Below are 26,669 nucleotides of genomic sequence, written 5' to 3' on the forward strand. Positions count from 1 at the left end.
CACCTTTTGGGAATGTTGGCAGCAATTCACTGGTACATACAGGGTGTTTCAGAAACCATGTCATAAAGTTTTCTAAAGAAGCATGCAGACAGCACACAAAGGGTGACAGCAGATATTGTAAATGTAACATGATATCTGTGGAGAAGTGAGGTTAGCAGCATGACTGTGCACTTGGGCTTGTGCACCAGTTTGAGCAGGACATGTATGTCAGGGTATTTGAGTAACCATGCACAAAAATAGTTAGTGGCAAAAGTTCCACCCTCAGTGTGGAGCCTCAGGTGCACCTTCAGTGATACAGTTTGTCTTCCAAAATCCAAAGACATTCTCTACTGTGATATACTTGTGCTGAGCTCTAGCACAGGTCTCGAGCATCATGAGCACTAGTATTTCTGAAATAGTACTGCATTCTTGAGCAATAATGTAAAACAATTTTTGCTCTGAGTACTGCACTGGATACTAGAAACTCAACTTGATACAAACCACCCTGAAGAAGTATCAGCATACTTACATTTTTCTGCCATCACACTTTGGTAATTCCTTATTAGATTCTTTAGTCAAATGAGTAAAAAAAATTCTGTGATCCCATTTTGTCAACACTTTTCACGATTCATAAAAGCTGAGCTGAGAACAGTGGTGTAGTTATTTTATTGTCTCTGATTTTAAATCTTTGCATTTTACAATTTTCTCTAAGTAATGATGGATTGTTGAATGGGATAGAACTTGGGATTTTTCGAATACTCAAGTGAATAATTATGCATTTGAATTGAATTCTGAATAGTTCCAAAGCTGCCCTCGTAAGCCCAAAAATCCACAAGACTGTATAAAATAATGTGTAGCTGCTTCATACGAAGACCCCTACGCATATACAGATACACAGTATGTGCTATACATCCAAGCTGTATATCTGTAGCTGTATATCTGTTTAGTTTGGTTGCATAGCTATTAGCTTTGTAATTGCTTTGGGTACCTAACTATTCAATTTACATTCACTTCCATTCTGCATTTACTATTCGCACAGCCGTTGATGGAACCTTTCTCTGCGACATTATTTCTCCCCATGTTCTGTGCTGTATTATGTTCAAGTCAGACTAGTACTGTGTTTCGTTGCATGCTCTTTTGTGCCAATAAAACTCAAATCATCATTATCATCTTCAGGTTACAGAAGACGAGATTGTGGACTTCTATGAAAAGATGCTGAGCAACAATCAGATGCAGTTGGTTACCAGAGAATACGCAGTGACAGCACTAATGAAGCTGAGTGTGCGATTCACGTCTTGTGCGCCGTGAGTATTGCGTTTGAATTGTGCGGTTTTGCAGCACTGTCAGGCTTTTGCAGTTTGGCTACAACAACATTTGCAGTGGTTACCAAGCCGTCTACAACTTGATTTAGAAGTATGTAGAGTGCCGTAGCTCCCTCTTTATAATCCAGAAAAGAACACTTATGCTTTGAACTTCAGTTATTGCAAAAGGCAGTACAGCCGGAAGGTTTCACAGCCGTGTTGACTCATAATTTGTGCTCCCCTAGTTTGGCACAGAAAATGCAGAGAAAAGAAAAAATAACAATGTTTGTGTGCCCACATTTTGGCGCGGTTTTCTGGCCCAGTGCCTCTGAGTGACCGACGACTGCTTACCACTTGGCTTTCGCCACTCCTTCCTCTTGTAACCGCTTCACAGCCAGTGCCAGTGCTGTCAGTGCTACCGAAGTTACCGCAGCGCTCTTTATTTCTTTCGCGCCCTACATTTGGATGATGGTTCACTGACGATGGGTGATACTGTCACTTGAACTACAAAACAAGTGCGGAACGAGATGCTGGCCAAACACTATGAACTTGCACCACAACGTGATACGGGCAAAGCTGGCGAACAGCATGCTTTCGATTATCAGTGCGTCTTGCGGCAACTTCCAGCAGCATCTCCTCACCATACTTCCTCGGTAGTATGAGCGGTAATGGGCCCATATTTTGTCTTCCAACCGTGCCGACTGTCGCTGGTTGCCTGGTAGATGGGGTAGTCGAGTATTTCATTTGTGCTCGTGTATTGCAGTGATGACGTCAATACTGGCGCTACTCATGACCTGTATATCAAAATTTGGAAGTATCGCTTCTTTTCAAAATCGTTCTAATTGTATGGAAATTGTCCACATGTAATTTGCGCACCCCCAGCTCTTCCGGCTTTTCTTTCTTTTAGAAAAAGTGTGCATAGGAATCGAGCAAATACAGTATAAGATTTTAAAATAGCATCAATAGAAAACAAAGAACTTTGAGTTGATTTTTACCTGTAAGCTTCCAATTAAGAGTGTAGATCTATCATTTGAGCTGAATGACTAATTTTAATATTACCATGAGGTGAAGGTTCCTACAAATAAGAATATGGGTACCTTGTTTATGCAATTGCATGACTGTTCTATTTTTGCTTCAAAGCACTGGGTACAAAAAGCCAAGTGCTATTTGACAAATTAAACGAGTAATTTCGGTGTCAGTGGTGCAGTGGTCATTGGTCAGAATGATACTAACCAGTCACCAGCACACTGCATGACATTCATATCTCATGTACCCACTGCCCAGGTTGTGTGTGTGTGTTGTGGCAAAGTGGCATTGGTTTAGCCTTCATAGTGTCACAGGGTAAAATGCAACAGTGAGACAATACGCTATGCAAGTGGGCACATGCCCTCAGTGTTTCCCTTTCCCCTCGTGCACGTAGAACGGTCTCATTGGGTCGCTCTCAAATAAGGTACAACAACAACAACTACGTACGAGGTCCACGTTGCTTCATCATTTTCATCATAGTGTTGTGGCCCGTCTGCGAATGCTCCCTTATTGCTGCTTTCCAAGTGGACAGACGCTTTGTCACATACTTTCTCCAACCTTGTCTTTCTCTCATGCGCAGAGATGTACTGTCGTAGTGTATTGCAGTGAACGTGCTTCCATGCTCAGATAGTGCAGTATGTGGAGGGTAGGCTACTTGGTCATCTGATCATGTGCTGTGTGGCACAAATCATGTTGCATTCTGATTGTTCAAATGTTCAAATGTCAGATAATTGTGTTGTATTATAGCAGGGCATTTGATGACCCAGAGTGAATATCTGCGCAAAACTTTTTCTGAAAGTGAACGACATATGCGTGTCATGTCTTTCAGGAGGATAAAGAAAGTAGTCGACGCATTTGGAGGTAACATGAATGTAGAACTGCAGCAGCGGTCGGTTGAGTTCTCCTCGCTCTTTTCAAAGTACGACCACCTAAGGTAAGAAATGTTCTCAATTTTCAACAATAAAGAATCAGATCATGGACTGTAGCTCATCTTGTAGTTGAACAAAAAAAAAAAAAAAAATTTTTAGACCTATGGCATAAAATGTTTCTTGCTTTCTTATAGTAGCATTAGATGCAGTGAAGAAATAACTGTTAACATTCCAGTGAGTTATGACAAACTCTTCTGTGAAGCATGTTTCATTCCTATGATTTTGGACATGAATGCAGAACGGTGACACGCAGTTAAGCAACTAGTATTTGTGCCTCTCCTCACCCCTCTGTGGACGAAAATCATGTTGTTTGTCATTGAGGCTGCAACTTTTTATTTTAAGCTTGTCGAACTTTCCTTTAATCAACATTGTTTTGGTGGTCATTCCCAGAAGGAAAAGGGGCAAAAAATTATGTGTTATGTATGAACCTCTATATAACGAATTTGTAAATGCTGACTCTTTGTTTCGTTAAATCGAGATATTCGTTAAATGGAACACGCCAAGTTAAACGAAGATGGCCGCCGCACTACCAGCGCCGCGCGTTCCGCAAAACGTCATTTGTCATGAAACGGGTACTAAGGTAAGAAGGGCACAAAATATCAAGCTTTATTCATTACATAATGCTAGGTAACACGTAATTTGTGCACAGTGTCGCTCTGAGCGTTCATTACCTTCGTAACTCCGGATGAACCTCGACTGCTTTATCCTACGCGCTCGCGTATCGAAGTTTCTTTGGTTCACTTTCACTCATGACGTCCGGAAAGAACAATAGTACGCCGCCGAAAAGAATGAGAAGTGGGTACATGTCGCGTAGACGCCTGCGCCGATGGAACCTTGAACGGCAGCAGCATCATGCCCATTTTACCACCGTCAGCATTAGCGGCACGAACAAAAAAAAAGTAATGAAAAGGCACAAAACCACAACGTACTGTCGTCGTCATCAACACAAGCAGGTAAGACTTCGCGAGGCGTGAGCAAAAAATGTCAGCAATGCATGTTTTCTTGGCCGAAAACGGGTGCGAAGAGAGCCTCGCGCCGACGCGACGCACCGTCGCGGCGCACAGCATCGGCGCACCGATCACCGGCAGAGGCGAAGCACACGTCGGCACGTTCGCGCCCCCAGCACGTGACAACCGAAGTAACCAACGAAAACTCGCGTAAAACCAACGGAGAAGGAAAGTTTCTCCTCCTTTTCTTTGTGGTTAAGGGGTAAAGACACGCGCAGGAGAGCCCGGGGACTTCGTTAAATAGAGGTGACCAAACGAACGTATTTCGTTAAATCGAGCTCAGAAATACATTGGCGTCTATGGGGACGCGCTCGTGCAACGGAAATTTTTCGTTAAACGGAGGATTTCGTTAAATAGACGTTCGTTATTGAGAGGTTCAACTGTAGCACTGCGACTGCAGGGTGGCAAGTGCCATCGAGGTTCTTTTTGTGTGCATCCTGTTATTGTGAGATATTAAAATGAATCTCCACAGGTCTCGTTCTTATTTGTAATCCACTTTTAATGACAAATAGCGCTTTGGTTTAAGGACCTTTTGCTTGTGATTTTGAAAAACTTTGCATAGGAGGGCAGGGCAAGCGCCAATGTTCGTTCTGACGACCGACACAATTTGTAGGCAGGCAAGTTTCATTCCTTGCACATGGGTCACATTAGGTTTTGAGATATGTCATGAAAGGCTCATTTATCTATTGAGTATACGGTAATTGATACGATTGAGGATATTTGATTGGACCATAACAGCCACATTTCATGTGTACAAACATGATCAGCATGTACGCAGCTTCTCTATTAACAAAATATGAAGTTCAGTGCTGTCTGTATTGTACATGCTTCGTGTGACTTCTGTTGTTCATTATAAGAACGGGTGACAAACAAAGCTCTCGCAGCCGCCAGAGATGTCTCGTTGTGGAATACTGATATAAGCACATCAGTAGTCATGTGGGTGCTTGATGGATGATGTTTATAAGAGTGAAGATGTAAATGAGCAAACGTTTGTGCTCTGTCCTTCAATTGTGCCTTTGATTTAAAATTGAGTTTATAACAACTAGTCCTTGGAGTAAAGAAAAAAAAGATAGAAAACGCTTCTTGTATGTATGTCCGGTGTTGACTGGAGCAAGTGCTGCATTTGTACTAAAACAAAATATGATAGTCTCAAGGTGGAGGGCTATCAGCCTTTATTGCACGTGGACCATGTCAAGTTTTATTGCTGTTGTTCTCAACTGAGTTCTTCTGTTTGAGTTTCAACCGAGTTCTTCTCAAATCTCGACTGAGATTGTGCAGAAGCAGTGGGTTCCACAGAGCTTGTCCTGCGGTGCTGTGAACTTGACAGTGTTGCGCACATAATGAAGTAGCGCACCCTCTTAAGTGCATGCTGTTGCGTAGTATTTGGTTAATACTAGTAGGTTCCTTGAAGTAGTACTCGGAAGGTTACTCGGTAGGTTGTGTCATGTACGTAGCACAAGTTGAGAACCATTGTTTTATTATTTCAATATACAGTGTGTGTATGTCGCTAAGTTGCTGCAATTACTGACACCTAGGGGTAGTCTTCTGGAAAGGATGCCACCCATGGAAAATAAAACCCTAGGAAGCTCAGTTTTGCAAAATGGCCAAGCAGTCGAGGATGAAATTCCCCTTGATAATGAAGTGCTAAAGGATCCTGGAAACAAGAATTCTGAATCTGTGAGTGACACGTTCTCTTGAATATCTTCCTTGTTTTATGCTTCCAGTGTCTGTAAAGTTTCCCTTATGGTACTCCCATAAACAAAATGTTGACAGAAGTGGTGAACCTGCTCCTAGCTTGTCTACCACAAAGCCTTTTTTTGCACATTTTTTTAGATTATGAGTTGAAAAACTATATGTTGAGTGCTAACCCACCTAACTATTTTTGGATGAACAAGCCTTGTCCTACTGCAAGTGTCAAAGCAGTGTTTCATGTTAGTTTGGAGTTTGTAAGGGGTGTCATTGTATGTGTTAATGGATTTCCAGTAGGTGGTGGCACCAACTTGACATAGTGTACATGTATCATGTAAAGACCTCTGGGATCTGATGGCTGGTGCTCACAAAGAAAAGCAGCTTGCTTGCAATTTTAAAAAGTTCTGAAAGTGTTCTTGAAGTGAGGGCAGGGCAGTCATGGCCTTGATTTGAAGCTTGTTGGGCAAACAGGAAGCCCACACCCAAAGTTTCTGGCTTTGCACACAGCTGCAGTGTTTAGTGTATTGCCACAACTGCAGGGGTTAATTAAGAACCAGGGTTGGTACTGGTTGGAGGTCTACTTTTGCTGATCCCTATCCTAACAGTATACAGCAGCTCTATAGATGTCCGGTGTACGTCTGAAAACAGACAATATGGCTGCACGTGCTTAGTTGTATTAAGTGTGTGCAAACACCCCAATGAAAGAAAGGACCAGTTCAGTTGGATTTTAAACATCTTCAGAGACGATAGGCAAGCAACAGGTGGGTGTTTTATGGGAGACATGGATGCCGATATCCTAGCTCTGTTAGCATAATTCCACCTCTCATGAAGGCCATCATCCTGTCCAGATACAAGCGGCCTATGCAGTTACTACTGGAGGTGCTACCTTTGCTTGGCAAATTTTTTAAGTTTAATTAACAAAATTAGCTTAATTGATACAGGACACAAATGCAGAGTACCACAGTGTGGCAAAAGCTCTTATGAGTGTCATCCAGGAGCTTGTGAATGGATATGTTGTGCAGCCTACCTTTAAGAAATAACGCTTTATTGCGAAACACGCTGTATAGGACAGCGGAACTTCAATAGCATCCACATATTGAGGACACAGATGTAGTGAAGAAAAGGGTGTGTGCTGTGGGTTCAATTAAACTGCAGTAGACACCCGTGTATTTTTTTCTCTGTACAGTCATGTTTTGCTTATCTGGAGTTCAGATGTCTGTAAAACTCGTTATCCGGAGTTCAGATGTCCATAAAACTCGTTAGCCGGACTACACTACCGAGAATGAACCTGCTGTCATTAGATTTTGTATCAGTTACCCGGAATTAGTTATCCGTATCCGGACAGTAAGTACAGGGAACAGTCTTCCAGGACCTAGGTAATTCTGATTCGCTTATCCGGAAAAGTGTCAACATCCTCTGTCCCTGGCATGTGCTGTGTTCGCATTATTCCGGAAGAAGGTCACATCTCACGGGCGCATTCTGTACTGTATGACTCCCTTTTCTGCAGAGGTCACTCCCTTTTAGTGTGTGCGGGCACACGGTAGTGATGGTAGACAATAAATGGAAGAGATGCCCTTTACCCACCGGGCGCAAGGAATCCGCACGTGAACATCAATGTCCAGTCCATCTGAAAGCATCGTCTGTCTTTTAGCCTATGCCAAAGGAATTTGCAAAAGACAAAAACATGTGAGCGGGACCAACTTTTTGAGACATTACCCTTCTTTGAACAGCAGGGTGATGCAGCGGGTGCCGTGGCTGTGACCAAAATTTTGTCACACGCGTGCCTACTAATTTCAAGCAGCTCACTTTGCACCAATTTTTGAAGTAACGATCTTTTCCCTGTTTTCTTTTCTGGAGCTATAAAGAGGTCTCCCAAATTTTTTGGGTTTTCCCGGAAGTTTGCTTGGTCTGGTTAACCGGAAATTGTTATCCGGACAAAAAGGGACGACTCCCGAGGTGTCCAGATAATCGAGACATGACTGTATATGCCTCGTGTGGGGTGGAACCTGGTTCACCCCTATCGGAAAAGTCTCAAACTTTTAGTGAAACGCGAAGCAGACTACACGTGTGCTCCTAAGTAAAAGAAGTCGATCGCCGGGAAGTATACAGCAAAACCCTGTTAAACCGTATCTGGCAGGGACGCAGAAAAACTAAGTTTTAAGTGCGAAGGGAGTTGCCTCAGGACAGGAGCCGCCGAACAGGCACCGTTCTTCTTCTGAGCACTGTCCTCATCATTGGCATGGTATTTGAAGGGTTAGGTGTGACGTGTTAAAGGTTCATGCGAATTGTGGGCCAACAGCCTGGAGGGAAGAAAGGGTCCGTATGGGCTTCTATGGCCGGAGTTATGAGGATGGTGCCTAGAAGAAGAACAGTCTCTGTTTGAGATATCGGTGGCTCCTGTCCTGAGGCAACTCCCTTCGTACTTCTCTACCGGTTCGCTGGATTTCTACCCCATCTAAGTTTTAAGTGGTACTACGGCATATCCGAAAATACAAGATAAGTGCCTACCACCGTTCTCACAAACACAAAGAAAGAACACAAATCAAACGGCGTTTTTCGAAAGAAAAGACACACAACGACACTTTAATTCATAGAATTACAGGACTCTGCGAACTTGGCTAGTCGGTAGACTGACCTCTCAGCGATAATCGCGCCCTCAAAGTCTTTCAAGCCAGGAGCCAGCCGCTCCATCAGTTCTTTTTTATCGGCACACAAGCATATCATGTCCAACTGGCAGGTTTTCACTCCTTGCTCTCTTTAACCACAGCACCAATGCTTCCTCAACGTTTGCAACTGAGGGCCCACGTAAGCGGCACCTCTTCAGGTTGGTCGATGCGCTGAAGTTCCACAGTTTCTTTCTGGAGCTCCAGATCGTGCAGACAGTAGTCAAAGGCAAACCCTTCTCACGGGGTAGCGCTGCTTTCTTTGCTCCTCGTTCAATGGCTTGAATCAACTCCAGCTTCTCATCTCGTTGTCCAGCTTCTCCTTTACAGTCAGAATGCTGTGCTTTACTGGTTGCCTTGGCATGGCATAGCTTGCGGTTCTTAGTATGATCACAGAAAACAGCAGAGGTGAAACGCATTTTGCAGCTCTGATAGCTTTCCGCTTTGTTGCCCTTGCCAGGCGGATCACATGCTCTATCCTGCACTCTGTGCTCATGAGTAAGGCCCCTGGTTTTCTGCTGCGGCAAATTCGAAATTCTGCGGCACGGACTTGTAAATTCTGCGATTTTCCATGGCAAGCAGCCAACGACTGCTTGAAATGGGAAACACTTTACTTTCTTGGATAATGTGGGAACAAAAAATATCTTATAAAATTACAAATTCGAAGCACTATTGTGGCTCAGCTGTGGGAAGATCCTTGTCTCATTACTCACAGGCAGCCTATAGGTAATCGTTAGCGGGCTAAGTACACCGGCAACGATGTCCAAGATACACTGTACAAGTCGCTCAAAAGGTTTCCCATCTACGTGCAGAATGACTAAAAAATCATCTACGTAGCTGAATCCCTGGCAAAGGTAGCTCAGCTCTGATGCTCTCACAGCTATGTGCCTATCGAGCTGCGCTAGAACAGTATCACTTAAAATGGGGGCGATGCTCGATCCACTGTGTGTGCCCTGCTTCTGAAGGTACCTTACCAGAGGATACACGTGGGACTCAGATATGCTTGTAAAAGTTCCAAGAATGTCCCAACAGACAGTCCAACTGAGTTCTGGAACCTGAACTTCCATATTCCACAATACACTGAGGAACACTGTCAAGAACTCTAGGGTGGGGGAGTGAGTCAGTCCTTGGTGTCAATGGAAAAGGCTCGGGGAGTAGGCATTGCCTCAGTGGTGTGGGCGTAATCCAAAAGTTCGTCAGACGGCTTGACTGAGAATGGCTCTTCAACACACAGCTCTTTTAAACATTTCTGAAGAAGTTTACTCACATGAAACTGCTACGTGTCACGCTCGGAGACGATGACTCTGAAGGGAACGTCTACCTTATGAGTTTTGGCGCTAAAGAACACTTGTACGGCCTCCCTCTTGGAAGCCTTGATGTTCTTGGAGAGCTTTGATAAGTTCATTGGCGTCACATAGCTAAATGACTCTCACCTTAACTAGACCCCAGTACTACCTCACCCTTGCATGCAAACAACACGGAAACGGCGTCATCTGCTTTTTTCTCATACTGTGCGTTGGAGAGCACAGCAAAAACCCCTTCCTTATCTGCGGATACGACGGTGAGAGAACTCTTCTGAAGAAACTCCTGAACTTCACCGACAGGATTTTTGGTCCTGTTTCGCTTAGCATCCTGTTTCTAAAGATTTAGTAAATTGCATTGACATGAAGGACTTGTATTACTGGCTCCCCCACCCTACGGTCCTTGGCAGTGTTTCTCAGTGTATTGAGGAATATGGAAGTGTCAGGTTCGAGAACTCTGTTGGACTGTTTGTTGGGACTTACAAGAGTATCTGAGTTCCACGTGTATCCTCTGGAAAGGTAAGCCCTACCTTCAGAAGCAGGGCACATGCATTGGATTGAGCATCGCCCTCATTTTAAGTGAAAGTGTTCTAGCACAGCTCGATAAGCACATAGCTGTGCGAGTATCAGTGCTTAGCTATTTTTGCGAGGGATTCCGCTACCTAGATTTTTTATTCATTTTGCACGGAGATGGTGAACCTTTTGAGCCACTTGGACATTGTTGCTGATGTACATAGCCTGCTGACGGTTACCTATGGGCTCCCTGTGAGTAATGAGATAAGGTTCTTAGATGTTTCCTTTTGCTTCAACAATGACATGTTGTGTTGGGCTTACAAACCCAGTGCTAAGAAGGCCTTGTTCACATTTCATTCGGCTCACTCAAAGTTAGTTAAGAGCGGTATTGTTTACTCATGTTTCGAAAATGCTTTGAGAAAGTCGTGCACACATAGCATGAAATGTAGTGTCACGGAACAGGTGGCCAGGTTGAGTGATGAGGGGTATCTTAGCACTCTAGTGATGGCCGTCGCTGAGGAGGTCTTAAGAGACTTGCTTTTGCAGAGCGCCGTCGACCTATTGTTATTCCGTATATTCGTGGTATTTCGCACCGGCTCAAAAAGATGTCAGCCTAAAGCAATGTACCTGTTGTGTTTTCTGCACCCAAAAAACTTTGTTCCCTTGTCCCTATTTGTGATCCTTTCCATGACAAGTTGCCAGCATGTAATTTTAAACACAGATCTCTCAGGCAAATGTAATGTTATATAAAGGAGTATATTAGCCAAACCGGCCATTGTATTAATGAACAACTTCGTGTGCATGTCCGCGTCAAAAACCAGGAGGAGGGATAGCTTAGGCTCTACATTGTGCTAGATGTGGTTGTATTCCGGTAACTGAAACATGTGTCTGTATAAACACGAACACAGATAATATGACAAGGGAAATTATTGAAGCTGTGGCTATAACTTCATCGGGTGGGTGTTGAGTGTGTCAGCGCGCCGTCTGTGAGCTTATCGGAAAAAGAGATTGTCTATCTTCATTCATCGCGAACCATCCTCGCTGGGGTGTGGGTGAGGGTGGTAGATTGGTATTTATACCCTGTCCTTCGCCTACTAAAATGTTGAAAGTTGCGCTAGTGGTTGTGTTCATCGTTTTTCTGTCACGTCCCATCACGTCCTCAATGAGCGCTCGTACTCAGTCATTGTACCAACTTGCCCAGTCGTCTACCCCAGGGGTTCTCAAACTTTGTGGGCCCAAGGAACCCCTGCACACTTGCAGGCGCACTGGAGGAATGCCAACCCAGCTTGCAGGACCTAGTTTTGCAAGAACACAAGTGGTATCACACAAAACTAATAATAGAACACAGTTATTTTTATTCCACCAAACAAACAATTAACTACATATGGGACAACCCCAGTGGGGATTAAAAGTAGGGGTATGCGTATATTCGAATTCTCGAATTCGAATCGAATATCAAACGCTCGAACTATTCGATTCGCGAATCGAATATCCAATATTCGGTTTTTCGAATATTCGACTACTCCACGAATATGAACGACACAACCCGAAAGTGGGCTTCACCTGATGCTTCCGTGCATGAGGTGAAGCCTGCTTTACGAAATTGCCCTAGCTGCAGGACCAACACAGGCGTGACGGTGTTTAGTTTAAGATAACGTTATCCAAAGTTAGTTTTGTAGACATTGTCTGTGGAAGGGATGGCGCCCCTCCCACATGCAGTTTAGCGGTGCCGACGAGGGACTTTGATTTGATGTCTGTGAGGTTGCCTTCAAAAAGTTAGGACTCTTGAATAATGACTACAGCCCACGGACAAGAAGGGTGTCTTAAAGATGTCCTTTACGTCTAAAATTTTAGTAGTGCAACTTCCTAGGGCGAGTGCAAAGAAACTAAAAGGTGTTCATGGCAAAGCTGAGGCAGGATGCCAATTCGTTTGTTTCACAAATGGCCTGTGGTTGTCTGAAACAATTACAGCCTCATCCGTATAACATGCTACTGCCTGGCATAAAATTTTGAAATGAAGGTAACCACTCCAGTGCTCCAGTAAGTATAGGCTCACCTGAAAAGCAGGAAGCACTCTCATGTAAAATTAAAAGAGTAGGGGCTTTAAACAGAAGAATGGCATGTCTCTCTTGTGACAGTTAATGCCAGAAAAATTATACTAACGCATGGGCTACAAAATGGAAACTTTTAGTGCAAAAGTCACATATTGTAAATTTTGCACGAATATTCGATATTCGATTCAGTATTCGGAATTTTTTCCCCCATTCGATTCAATATTCGATTCGACTTAAAATATTCGGATTTGCACACCCCTAATTAAAAGCGTTAAAAACCCCAGTGCCAGGGAGCTAAAAAGACAGACACATACACATTGCACTGCACCCAGCAATACAGTGGGGATTTAGCCGCGACTGTAATGTGCGAGGGAGCGCGTTCCCTATACCATATTTACTCGCGTATAATGCGCTCGTTTTTACCCATAGACATCGCGCCATTGAGGTGTTCAATACGCGGAGGAAAATTGGAACCCGGATTTTATTCCGAGATATTTATTCTGCGATAGAACGTCGCGATTCTGCCTCATCATCGCGATTTATTCTGAGGTATCCGCGGCGATCTACCGGGAATTGAACGTTGCGATTCTGCCTCATCGTCGTGATTTATTCCGAGATATCCGTGGCGATCTCCCGGGAATCGAACGGCGCGATTTATTCCGAGATATCAGCGGCGAACCCACGGGTTCCGCGGAACCGAGTTTGAGAACCCCTGGTCTGCCCTACTGAAGGTCACTGGAATAGTTGGTCTCTCCTGGGACCTTTGGTTATGACCTCCACGTGTGAAATCCCCACGACGCTACCATGGACACCGAATAAACAACCATTCAGTGACGTAGTATCTACGATTCCGAAACATTTTCAGGCACAGTCATCGAGCTGTGCGCAAACTTGACTTTTTGAGTTTGGAATCGGCTGTCGTATGCCCACCGCGTTCAAACAGTGAAATTATTTTTTTTCTTTCAAATATATATGGACAGAACCGGTGGTAGTAGAGACAATGCTACCGAATCTCTTTGTGCAATATGTCGAGCATGACAAAAACTTAAAACATTTACTAAAAAAGGCGCGCTGGTGAGTGTACTTCATGACAGTAAAACACCGAGTTTAGGGACGATGAAAACAGGCACACAGAGAAAAAGTCTCCTAACTTCGTCCCTGTGTGTCGGTTTTGTGTTATTTTATTTCATTACAAGGAATGCCGATATTTCCATAATTACATGTTTGATTCAGAAATCGAATAGAACATATGACCAGTATAGAGTATACACCAGTAGAATATACGAGACCAGTCGCGTGAGAATCGGTTAATTATTTACCGAAAGAAAGTGCACAGTTTGTCCTGTAGAAAATACATGGGGCCGCCGCATTGATGTCACCTGTTAAGCAGTTACCTCTCTGACTACTTATAATTAGGGCCAGAAGTTTTCGGGTTTAACCCTATTTCTCCCCGTTTGTACCCCCCGAATGCAATTATCAGACTTTTGGTTAAACCCAATATTTGCGCCCCGACGATGTCAGTAAAACCCGAGAAACCGGCCAAACGTAGAACATAGAGGAGGGCGCAAGCTAACCGGCCAGTCTCAATCCATGTAGAGCCGAGGGACGAGTCAATCCAATCCAACATCTGATTTGCGCATGCGCACCAAGCGGCGGGCTTTCTGCGTTCTCCCCGGTTGTGGATGCGTCATGCGTCCGTGTCGGACGCTTTCGGTCACACTTATCACACGAACTTCGTTCAGTTTCGCAACGTGCACCTTTGTGTGACGCCTATTCTTGGGATCAAAGCCTGCTGTCCTGGTGGGCAGACCAAAGATGACAGCCCACGACTGGGCGAGGGAGTACTCAGATCTTGAGGTTAAGAAGAAGCCACGCCTGGACGCTTTTCAGGACTCCGGTGAAACACTTGCGGAATTCACGTTGGTCTGCAAGTACTGCTGCCTGGAGATTCCGCCAGATCCAGCAAAAAAGCCTTATGATCGCATCAGAGAGCACGTGGCGTCGGCCCGGCATGGTAAATTGAAAGCGGACTTTTGCAGAGCTCTGACTGACAAATGGAATGCCACATGCATGAGGAACCTAACAAAACTTGAAAGGGGCCATGTGACGCAGAACGAAACATGGAAGCAATCCTTGATCCTCGACCCTCATCAGAAGCATGCTGCTAGCCAAGAGTTCGAATCATACCAGAGCTTCTTTTCACTTGTAACTGACTCTGCATCTGTGCAAGAAGAATTTTGTCAGCACTTAAAAGAAGACATCCCAACAAATGATGGCCTGGGCATCATGGAATGCTGGGTGAAGAACACAAAGTACCCTAATCTGAGGTCAGCAGCTCTGAGCTTACTGTGTATCCCCAATGGGAGTTGTGACGTTGAGCGCACCTTCAGCCAGCTGCGTTACGTTCAGAGGCCCGACCGTTCGTCAATGGGTGCAGAGACGTTGAGGATGGCAATGATGCTGTATGTTAACACAGGATGGTAACTACAGATGACATCATATTAACAATTGTACCTTCATTCCTTTGAATTTTTAAAACATTTTGAGAGAGTACATGTGTTATCATGTCATAGCTGTGTTGTAAGGTTTTGCTGTTGTATTAGAAGCATTGAAGTGATGCATGTAAGAAAGAATTCCTTTCCTGGTTGCGCACTACATATTAATAGTATAAGAATCCTGTCACTGTACCGATATAAAATAAAGCTTTTGGACTGGAAAATGCCTCCTGCTGTCAGTCACCTGAATTTGCATGAATTTGGCCATCCAATATATAGCACCCGATTTTTACACCCCGAATTGAGAAAAAAGGATTTCCCAAAACCTTTTCGTCCTAATATGAGACACGATTTCTCCCTGCACCACAATGCACTAGCACAGTGCAAAGAATTTCACCCGATATTTGCAGGAATTTAGGGTATAAACGTATTTCCCCGATTTTTACTCCCCGAATCTGAAAAAGAGTAAAACCCGAAAACTTCTGGCCCTACTTATAATCATTGCTGTATGCTCAGAAAATTCTATGACACAGTTGTCATATGGGTAGCATAAGAACATGTATGGTGTTGACAGGTTTCTGTGGTAACTAATCATAGTTAGGGTCTCTGGTTTAACTTTTGAGACGTCTGAAAAACTTGGTGGTCGTTCCGGTCGCCCTGAATCAGCAGCTTTCTGTGATATAATATCTTAAAAGTGAAGGCACTCGGTGAAATAGGCGAGAAACAGGTCTAATGTTTCCTCTGCACACATTGAATGCAAAGCTTTGTTTATATTTTGTTGTTACATTGCCAACTGCTAAAACCTGACATTGTTGTAATAAATTGCCAGGCATGTGGTAAAGGATTTTGGCGACATTGCACACCGCTTCTTTCTATGCACCAACATTTAGTAGTGCTTGATATGGTTAATGCAAGCAAGCTGAGAGCATTCATCAGTAGGTACTTTGATACGAGGGACATATTTGAAGTGCTCATTCTGGTGATTATTGGTGTGTCATTACTTTCACCAACCATGTAAAAAAATAACCAGCGTACGTTTATTGCTGTTTTTCGGTAAGTACTAAAAACTGGAAGCCCTAATTATGGTTTGCATTTAGCCGCTACTATTCTAAAAGAAAATAACGAGTTGGCAGTCACAGTAACAAGGAGCTGAACCATTCCCATTATTGCAGAGTGCTTTGCTGGACCTCCTTGGAGGAGCTCCATCTCTGGATTTGGGCAAGTCTTCTGTGACAGCCTTGAACAGCACAAAGTCTGAAGTTGACATGCTGGAGTCTAGTTTGGGTGGAGTGGGAGCCAGTGATGGAAAAGGCAGTGGTGCTGACCTCCTAGACCTACTTGGTGGGCTTGATCTTTCAGCTCCTTCCTCTCATCCTGGTAAGTCCAGCTTGCTTTCTAGATGTGACTGCTGATGGGCAAGAACAAAAAGGGCAGCTTCCTTTCGTTTTCTTCATCATTGCACGGACAGTTGTATCACTCTATGGTATGAGGACATATAGCTAGACATTTTCCCTGTCTAATCCAGAAAGATGCCGGTATGTCGCCCATTCCAAAATGAAGGCATGTTTCTGGAAAGACACCAGCTGGAATTTGGTCTATTTGAATGAGTGCAGGACCACAGCAACCTATTGAATTAACCAGTATTTCAAATTACTAAGCATGTTCAAATTAGTGAGGTTTCAAAGTGTTACAGTGCTCAAAATTATTCTAACTAACATTCACTGTTCTCACACATATGCTCACTCTCAACTTATCCTTACTTTCATCCCTACAGCGCAGTCGTTGCCTACGCTACCTAGTATGGTCATTGGTACGGCTTCTGTGCCGCCATCAATGCCAAGCGTGCCAGCGAATGTGGACTCCTCCTCTTTTATGGACGGCCTTCTCAATGGACCTCCACCTAGTACGAATGGTAAATGTCTAATGTTTTATCCTCTGTGTGAGGCAACACACTACAGGAGTATGTGACTATTTCAAATTTAAAATGCAGGTCGTGTAGACGGGCCTGTATAATACATTATTGCTATTCACGGGATTCAAAATGTTTGGGGTGAGTTCTTGAAAAGAAGGGAGAGGTGGCGTGGTATTAATTTGGCATAGTATTAATTTGGCGTAGTAATTGGTGTGACACCCCTGTCTGGTGTGAACTAAAAGTTTTTGGGAAATATGTTTTTCTAAATTCGGGGAGTAAAAATAAACATGTAAGTAAACATGTGCTCTAAATTTATGCAAATTCGGGTGGAAAAACTTCCAGTATGCTAAATTCGGACAGAAATCTGGCTCAGTTACTCAAACTACCTGAACTGGTTCGGTACAGATGGTGAAGTAACTGCGTTTGCTGCCAAACAAGTTAGTGTGCATTCCTACAGACGTCTCAGTGAGGGCATTTTGGCGAGGGCAGGGCGGGTAAAAATCGGGTTTCACCCTAAAGAGGCAACCTTCAATTCGAGGTACAAATTTGAGGGAGAATCGGGTTAAACCCTTAAACTTCAGGCTCTAGTGATAACCTGTGTGGTGGGGATGATGGGCATGGCCTTTATAACGAAACTCGAGAGACTACGAAAAAAATTTGTTTTAAAGGTAAATTTGTTAAAGAGGATGTGCATCATATCACTACAGTACAAAATCATAGTTTTATGTAGTACTGCAGTAGTGTACTGTAAAAGCAGTATACTGTTGAAAAATCGCTTGGTTCCTACTTGAAGCGAAAAATTTCGAAGCATGCAACTTCTTGTTCACATTCGAGTAAGAAAAATAATGTGCTCTGAAAGGTCACTCCCATTTTCGTGCGCGACGCGATACCCACTCGACGGACAGACTTTCGCTGCGACACAGTGAAGAATTGTTTTCGTAGGTTTCCCTGGCATAAATCCTTCGCTGTGTGGCACAGGAAGTCTGTCTCTCAAGCAGGGAATGCGTCACACGTGAAAATGTGACTGAAGAGTATACATTCTACATCTGCAGTGTGGCAGTTAAACCAAGACTGAGATGAGATAGATGCTCATGTATTAACATATACACTTTACAATTCTTGGATATTTTCTCGGTACCTTCTTACAACTAAGTTAGCGCACGAGCAGCGCGGAGGAATGCACCCATCGTTTTGCCAGAATGGTTTATTTGCTACTGTGGTTCGCGTCCGCGGCGAGTGGTGTCGCCAGTACCGCATTGTGCATTTTTGATTTCAATATATTTCGGTGTCGTAGGGGATACGTAAAAAGGCGTCCAGGGGACGGGTGGTCTTTCTATCTGAGTTATGTAGCAGTGTCGATGTCGTTGATCGCGGTCCTTCAGAAAAGTAGATAGCGTTGACGCATTAATGCCGAAGTCTTCGGCAGCGTCGCACTTTTTGTGTCTGCAGTCAACAGCCCTCAGCACTGCTATCTTCTTATCCAGGGTAACTTGCTTTCACTTCACAGTCACGGGTTCACTGCTTGCTGCTACATAAGCACGTTGCTCCACGCGTTATGTATGTATCGTACATGATGTCACGTGAGGATCAGACAGTGGTCACAAGTGGGTTTTTATCAGTCGCTCTTTGTGATGGGATCGGTACACCCTACAAAGTGGCGACCCACATTCACTACTTTGGATGCGTTATCCCACTTGCGTTAACCTCGACAAAGACTAGAAATTAAATCTCTTAGACGGATGAGGCGCGGTGTTGGGTGTGTCGTATGGCGCAGCAGAACGTCGTTCGTCATTCTGCTGCGTCGTTCGTTGTTCGGCCTCACGTTTTAGTTCCAACACGTGGAAACGACCGGAAAATCACTTCGTTATTCCGGTACGTTCATTGTAAAGAAATTTGTCGTCAATGTCAGAAAATTACATTGGTCTTAGGGGTGTTTGACAAGACCGCAAAAATTTGTTATTGTAGCGCTTTTTGTTCATTAAAAAGGCGTTTGTTCTAAAGGAGTTTGTCTGTATCAGTGATATGTTATTGCAGCGTGTCACTTGTTACCAATATTGCAGGCATTCCCCCAATGACAGCGTTTGAAAAAGATGGCCTCCGATTAGACTTTGCCTTTGAGAAACCCCAAGACAATCCATTGGCTACAGTGATCCATGTAACGGCATTGAACTCCTCAAGCAATACAATGACCAACTTCCTTTTCCAGGCCGCTGTACCAAAGGTCAGACATATTGTTCTATACCAATATCTTTTTAATGTGTTAGTAATTATTACTAATTATTTGTAAATGTACGCTGCAAACGGTACTTTTGCTTTACAGACTTTTCAACTGCAGATGTTACCTCCCAATGGGACTGTTATTCAACCAAACAACTCTGGCAGTGTAAAACAGACTATCAGAGTAGTAAATCCCAACAAGGTGAGCAAAGCCAGCTTTTCTATTCCCCACGACTGTGCATCAACATGCCACTGGTGGCACCGTATTTCTGGGTGATCTGTACACACAAAACGTTAGGGCTGTGTACAAATTTCCCCACGTGTCGCCCCGGAGGTGAAAAGTAGATGCTGGCCCTGCTGTATAGCGTAATGAGACTAAAATAAAAGCTGTGCGAGCGTGTTATTCGATCAGACCATTGTGTTAAAAAAAAGGAATCTGGAGCTGGCTCTTCGTAGTAATCTGAAAAATATTCAGCGTACATGGCGCCGTCCAAGTGAGGCCGCCTGACCTTCAAGTGCTGCCCGGTTGCGCTCCTACTGCACTTGCTCGCTTGCTGCGTTTCATTGTGTCAACGTGACACTTATAAGTGGAACAAGCAGTGTAAACAATTTGGAATGTCATCAAAGTAGTACAGTAAAATCTCGTTAATTCGGATTTCAAGGGACCGCCAAAAAAATTCGAATTATCAGGGTTTCCGAAATAACGAATTTACGCGAAAAAACGCTTACCTTTATTTTTTTTACATGCGCTGCATTCACACAGGTTTATTTCTGAAAAAAAAAAAAAAAACTGGTCAATAGTTGCCAGCTTCCCAGATGCTTGCACGCGAATAACGCGTTTCGGGACGCCCGCAAGCAGTTCCTCAGCACAGGCGCCATCGGGGCCGCCGTAGAAGTCCTCGAGGGCGGCTAGGGTCCAAGCGGCGTCCTTCACGGCTTTTTCGGCTTGGGCACATATCAGAGGTCCACTGAGCGGTAGTTTTGCATCACGAGCGTTGGTTCTCTTTCCTTGAAACTTTTCAGTTTCATAAGCTTGAAGGATCTGCTCTTCGTTTTTGACGTAAGTCCCCAGTATACTCCGCGTAATTCCGAACTTCCGCATTACTTCTTGCCGAGAGAGCCTGCTCTTCAGGGATCCGAGGATTTCCACTTTCGTCGCAAGGTCTTTCGCCTCGTATTTTCCTGTTTTTGCGTGAGCAAGCATGGCCATGTGCGGTCCGAACGCTCCCATGTTGAGGTACGAACGCCACGAGGAGCAGCGAGAAAGGGCAGCACGCAGCGTGCGTGCAATAAGAGGAGAGAGGAGGAGATTGGGTGATGACCGCTGTCGATGGGAGCTTGCGCCGCTCATTTTTGCGTTTGCGACAGCCTATTTTCCGGCTGGGATCTCAATGGGAGTTTAATGCGCCGCTCTTTTTCGCGTTGGTGACAGCCGATTGTCCGGCTTCATTATGTGGAGCCCGCTAAATTTTTCGATGAATTAATGAGAGTCTCCTGCCATAGAAATACATGGTAGTTTTGACGGGGCCAACTGGAGGAGCCGAATTATCTGAAATTCCGAATTAATGGGGGCCGAACTAACGAGATTTTACGGTATAGTAAGCCCCCCTTACTTGGTCATAACGATAAGGAAAAAATTTGTGATCAGCAGAGTTTGAGATAAGGGAAATCACGAAGTTTTCAGTGTAGCTGTTGTACGTTGTAAAAGTTTATACATTTCAGCAAACTTACTGAACAAACAGAAGCGCATAAAATGAGCACTTAAAAAAATGAAGAAGCGTAATCAGTTGTGTCGAAAAACGTTGTGATGAATGCATGCTTGGCGTTCACTTCCGTTCCAGCGTAAACGCTTTGCACTGCTTGGGTTGTGCCATCTTCGCACTGATTCAGACACTCAAACTATCAGAGTGCTTTCCAGAACCGAAAATGAGACTTAACAGCACGTGACACCCATTCACATGGCATTGTAAGGGAAACGAAAGTAACCGAATGAGATGACGAACATGTGACACTCATGAGACACGCACAAGAACTGGCCATCCCTCTCACCTCATGCGAAGGTGGAACAACTCCGCCCCGCTTTAGAACTGGTAGAACTGCACGACTTTCCCAGCTTCAGTCCTGGGAGCACTCTAACACATGTTGGCGCAGGGCTGCCCTACGGGGATTGTTCGCAGGATCAAAGCGTGGCATGGGGAAGTGTGATGGTTTAATTAGCACTTCTAAAAAGTTTGCTTCTTCCATGCAGGGACCTTTGCGGATGAGGATAAGGATATCGTATAACATTAACGGCAGTACTGTTCAAGAGCAGGCCGAAGTCAACAACTTTCCACCCTCAGTATGGCAGTGAGAGTTATGGTATGCACTGTTTAATATGTACGCTTGCGTGTGGTGAATGTTTTATGAACTCTGAATACGATAGGTACCATGTAAGCTCTGGTACCATTTTTAACCCTCTTTTACCATAGGCATCATCCTCGTAGCGATTGCTGCAAAGTGGTCCATGTGCTGCTTCCTCTGGAACTGGAAAGAGATGCAAGCTGGAGTTGCAACAGGAGACGAACTTATGGAAAAAGCCATGTGTATGTTTGTAGACTGCACTGTGTGTGTGTGTCTCCTGACGGACTCAAGCAGGGGCACGTGAGATTGCAGAGAATGCAAGTGCCATGACTCTCCTCCTTCGTACACTCCCTAAGTATCAGCTGCTTTTCTTCCTCCACTCCCTCTGCTTCACATTTGCCTCTCTTTCTCCCCCCTGCTGTTGATGGGGAGTGTACTGGAAATGAACTGTGCTTCGCTGTCTTTTTATTTTTCTTGCACACATATACTAATATATAACTTCATGTGCAAACACAGTCACATAAAGCAAAAGCAAATGACAAGGGCCTTGATCTGTCGTGACTTTACAAATGGAATTATTTGATCATTCCATCCATAGCATGTTTTGATTGCATAGAGACGGTGGGCCTGATCTCCAAGAAGCTCAAACATGTGCCGGGTGCTGTTGAGCAGTTAAAAAGAAAAGAAGGGAAAGGGAATCGTGCAGAGGTGTTCCAGTCCTCCTGGGCTGCGTGTCACCTTCATTTGCGTCTATGCCAGCTGGTTTGCTAAGAATGGCGCTAGCACTAGACACAATGATGGGCCTGATCTCAGCTGGGCTTTGTTGTAATGCTGGATTTAACTTTAGCTTTTATACTGTAAAAAATATATATTTGGCACATTTGCGGAGAATCAGGTCTTGCATTATATCTTCAAGAGTAGGTTCGAGTCACAATGACCAGCTGTTGTGTTGTGTAAAATAAGTGCGGGCCGAGCCTTTAGACTTTTGTATTACATAATTTAAGTTTGTGAGTACTTAGAGTGCAACTGAGTTTCTTAAAAGTTTTACAAAAAGTGCACTTTCTCCTTTGTTGTGTGCATGTTGATCACATAAGATGAACTGGCATGCTTTGTACATTTGCAGAGAGAAAGTGAGGGGGCAGAGAGGTAATTGATGTTCAGCATTATATGATTTGTGTGCATGTGTATGTGTGCAGTATTGACAGGAAAATATAGGAACAAGGTTTCATTTGTTGTTGTCAACTTGTAAATAGAGAAAATGTCTTTGTGCAGGTTGTATCATAGTACACAAACAGTTGCAAGATTTGCTTGTGATAATCGATTTCCTAGTTTTTTTTTAAAGAAGTATACTAGCATTTATTTTCTGTACACAACAATAAGTCAGCATTGATCGGGTGAGGTTTGCTCCTGTGTGTAATCCTGTAAAATTTGTTTCTATTTTAGTGCAGCATTTTTCGAGAATATCAAAAACAGTACCTACACGCTTCTCTTCCCTTTTTTGTGATCGAGCAGAAGTTGTAAGTAAGACTAGCTATTTTATGCCTGACCTGCAGGCTCCTAGTGAGTGTTGCTCATGAACGTTTGAGAAGTTAATAAAGATATTGATGATTTTGTATTTGTTTTCCTGTTAAATTTCAATCATATCCAGCTCTTTTTCACATATCCAGTAAATTGTACATCCAGAATCCAGAAGAAATGTACAGTCAAACCTCGCTATAACAAAACGTTATACGTACAACTAAATAATTTGTATTCCCTGCCGCAACTGGCTGCCATATTTCATCAGACTCGATAAAACGAAATATTCGGTACAACGAAAGAAATAGTGTTCCCGTGTGTTTCGTTATATCAAGGTTGGACTGTAGTTGTACAGGGGAGTAGCTGCAACGCGAAATGCATGGTTCCCACTGGTCGTTGAAACCCTTGAACACTCTAGAATTCAAAAATTCTGTTTTCAAGGTCTAAAAAGCCCTGGAATTTTCCACGTTCCTTGAAAACTGCTTCAAATCCTCCTGAATTGGAGACCTCTACTGTATGGAACAATACATTAGGGGTCATAGTTACATTCTACAGGGTTGGCAATGCAACAACATCACAAATGCCCTCTTTGTAGTTATGAACTTGCGGCAAAGTCTTCACAGCGTCCATTTGGACACATTTGCTGTAAGCAGAAGCTCGGCACACTTCAATCATTCTGTCACCATCACCACATGGTTCTGAAACGTGAGATTGGGGCATCAAGTACCCTGTTTTTGACACTTCCACTCACCTGCGTCAGTTGGTCGCATGCAGCAGGGTCAATGCGGAAAAATTCTTTTTTTGGTTTGTTGGTGGCATCATTGTGACTGGTAACAGCAGTGCTGTAAAGACCTAATGGCGGGAATTCCTGCTTTTGCAGTAATATCAAACGTGGTACTTTTGATTGATAGGCAACCTGTGAGGTGCAAAGTGGAAAATCGTCACAGTCTTTGTTCGCATTTCCTCTGACTAGAACTCTATAGATATCTTAACAAAAATGGATATTTATTCGTGACTTGGCTTACAAGGACAACGATGGACCAATGGCTTCGAACTTGCATGGACTGTGGCCCGCAAGACCACAACATTTTACGGCTACTCTTATGTACTTTTCAAATAAAGTTCTTATTCTCTCTACCAGCTTCTGTGGCACAGTGGTTTGGGTGAACGCTTTCCACGCCGGGTCTACGAGGTGACGCGGGTTCGAATTCTCGCACCGACTGCTGTCTGGGGTTTTCCGGCAGACTTTGAAGACTAACGTCGGCGCGGTTTCCCCTGAAGTCGGTGCAGGACGCATACTAACCCACCTGTTCCCCACAGATTCTGCTGTCCTCTCTCCATCTGTGCACGTCAGTAACGCCGCTCATAGCCACAGTTGCTTCGCGGCGCTAAAGTTATTATAAAATTATTCACTGTAAGAGAGTGTACACACTTTTCACTTTGCCTCTTAATGTTTTCCACTTTGCCCTCCGCATGGGGCAAAGTGAGAAATTTTGGTTACTTTGCAACATATTTTTAAACAAAATCCGTAATGACCTGCACAATGGCACACTAATGGTGTTCTGGCAAAAGATAAAAGTCTCTTAAGTGTAGAACTTTGCATGCCCATGCGCACTCACATACTCAAAAAAATTCTTGAACCTTAGGATAACCGCTTTGCCCCACCTTCTCCTAAAGTAACCTGATCTATCCTTAGTGTAGACATCTTAGGCGTATTTGCTTCAGTCAGTCGCATGCAGTACCAACACTTGGCTTACTTTTGCCATTGGTTATTTGCACTCATCTGTTTCAGTTGGCCGCATGCAGCTATAACCTCATCTATCCGTAGTGTAAGCCACTTGCGTATATCTGCTTCAGTCTGCCGAATGCCGTTCTAAACGAACCTGTGATCTATCCTTAGGGCGGGCTGCTTCCGCGCATGCGCCTCAGTCGGTCGCACGGAGTACTAAGCCAACCCTGGACATCTGCCGTGGCTTATTATCACTCACCTGCTGCAGTTGGCTGCATGCAGTAGCGAACTAAACTCTAATCTATGATTAGGGTAGACCACTCACGCAATTTGCCTCAGTCAGTCGCTAGCACAGTACTAACCTAACCATTAATCTACTTATGCAATGGGTTATTTACACCCACCTGTTTCGGTTGGCTGCATGCAGTTATAAGCTAACCTCCGATCTATCCTTATGCCAGACCGCTTCCACGTATCTGCCTCTGTCGGTCGAATGGAGTACTAACCTAACCCTTCAATTGGTTCTGCTGTGGGTCATTTCCACTCACCTGCTTGAGTTGGCCGCATGCAGTACCAGACTAACCTCTGACTTATCCTTAGGGCAGACCGCTTCCACGTATCTGCCTCTGTCGGTCGCATGGAGTACTAACCTAGCCCTTAAATTGGTTCTGCTGTGGGTAATTTCCACTCACCTGCTTGAGTTGGCCGCATGCAGCACTACTCTAACCTCTGATCTATCCTTAGGGCAGAACGCTTCCACGTATCTGCCCCTGTCGGTAGGATGGAGTACTAACCTAGCCCTTAAACTGGTTCTGCTGTGGGTTATTTCCACTCACCTGCTTGAGTTGGCCGCATGCAGCACCAGACTAACCTCTGATTTATCATTAGGGCAGACCGCTTCCACGTATCTGCCTCTGTCGGTCGCATGGAGTACTAACCTAGCCCTTAAATTGGTTCTGCTGTGGGTTATTTCCACTCACCTGCTTGAGTTGGCCGCATGCAGCACTATACTAACCTCTGATCTAGGGCAGATCGCTTCCACGTATCTGCCCCTGTCGGTCGGATGGAGTACTAACCTAGCCCTTAAATTGGTTGTGCTGTGGGTTATTTCCACTCACCTGCTTGAGTTGGCCGCATGCAGCACTAGACAAACATCTGATCTATCCTTAGGGCAGACCGCTTCCACGTATCTGCCCCTGTCGGTCGCATGGAGTACTAACCTAACCCTTAAATTGCTTCTGCTGTGAGTTATTTCCACTTATATGCTTGAGTTGGCTGCATGCAGCACTGTACTAACCTCTGATCTATCCTTAGGGCAGACCGCTTCCACGTATCTGCCTCTGTCGGTCGCATGGAGTACTAACCTAACCTTTAAATTGCTCCTGCTGTGGGTTTTTCCACCCATCTGCTTTAGTTGGCCGCATGCAGCACTACACTAACCTCTGATCTATCCTTAGGGCAGACCGCTTCCACATATCTGCCTCTGCCGGTCGCATGGAGTACTAACCTAACCCTTAAATTGCTTCTGCTGTGGGTCATTTCCACCCATCTGCTTTAGTTGGCCGCATGCAGCACTAAAGTAACCTCTGATCTATCCTCAGGGCAGACCGCTTCCACGTATCTGCCTCTGCCGGTCGCATGGAGTACTAACCTAGCCCTTAAATTGGTTGTGCTGTGGGTCATTTCCACCCATCTGCTTTAGTTGACCGCATGCAGCACTATACTAACCTCTGATCTATCCTTAGGGCAGACCGCTTCCACGTATCTGCCCCTGTCGATCGCATGGAGTACTAACCTAACCCTTAAATTGCTTCTGCTGTGGGTTATTTCCGCTCATCTGCTTGAGTTGGGCGCAAGCAGCACTAAAGTAACCTCTGGTCTATCCTTAGGGTAGACCGCTTCCACGTATCTGCCCCTATCGGTCGCATGGAGTACTAACCTAACCCTTAAATTGCTTCTGCTGTGGGTTATTTCCGCTCATCTGCTTGAGTTGGCC

At 44.4% G+C, this 26,669-nt stretch overlaps 1 protein-coding gene across 3 annotated transcripts in view; it reads left to right on the forward strand.

Moving 5' to 3' along the window:
* Nucleotides 1–23,041, forward strand: part of LOC135378329 (AP-1 complex subunit gamma-1-like) — a 77,344-nt gene extending 54,303 nt beyond the window's left edge. For all 3 annotated transcript variants that reach the window (XM_064611338.1, XM_064611339.1, XM_064611337.1), the window contains exons 13-21: nucleotides 1,156–1,283; nucleotides 3,136–3,240; nucleotides 5,778–5,919; nucleotides 16,130–16,334; nucleotides 16,732–16,869; nucleotides 18,930–19,090; nucleotides 19,190–19,288; nucleotides 21,335–21,444; nucleotides 21,555–23,041. In XM_064611338.1, the coding sequence (XP_064467408.1) occupies nucleotides 1,156–1,283; nucleotides 3,136–3,240; nucleotides 5,778–5,919; nucleotides 16,130–16,334; nucleotides 16,732–16,869; nucleotides 18,930–19,090; nucleotides 19,190–19,288; nucleotides 21,335–21,436 (1,080 nt within the window). In that variant the 3' untranslated portion in view covers nucleotides 21,437–21,444; nucleotides 21,555–23,041. The remainder of the gene's footprint in view (nucleotides 1–1,155; nucleotides 1,284–3,135; nucleotides 3,241–5,777; nucleotides 5,920–16,129; nucleotides 16,335–16,731; nucleotides 16,870–18,929; nucleotides 19,091–19,189; nucleotides 19,289–21,334; nucleotides 21,445–21,554) is intronic.
* Nucleotides 23,042–26,669: the final 3,628 nt, after the last annotated feature.

This window comes from Ornithodoros turicata, chromosome 1 (genome assembly GCF_037126465.1).
Source record: "Ornithodoros turicata isolate Travis chromosome 1, ASM3712646v1, whole genome shotgun sequence".
NCBI lineage: Eukaryota > Metazoa > Arthropoda > Arachnida > Ixodida > Argasidae > Ornithodoros > Ornithodoros turicata.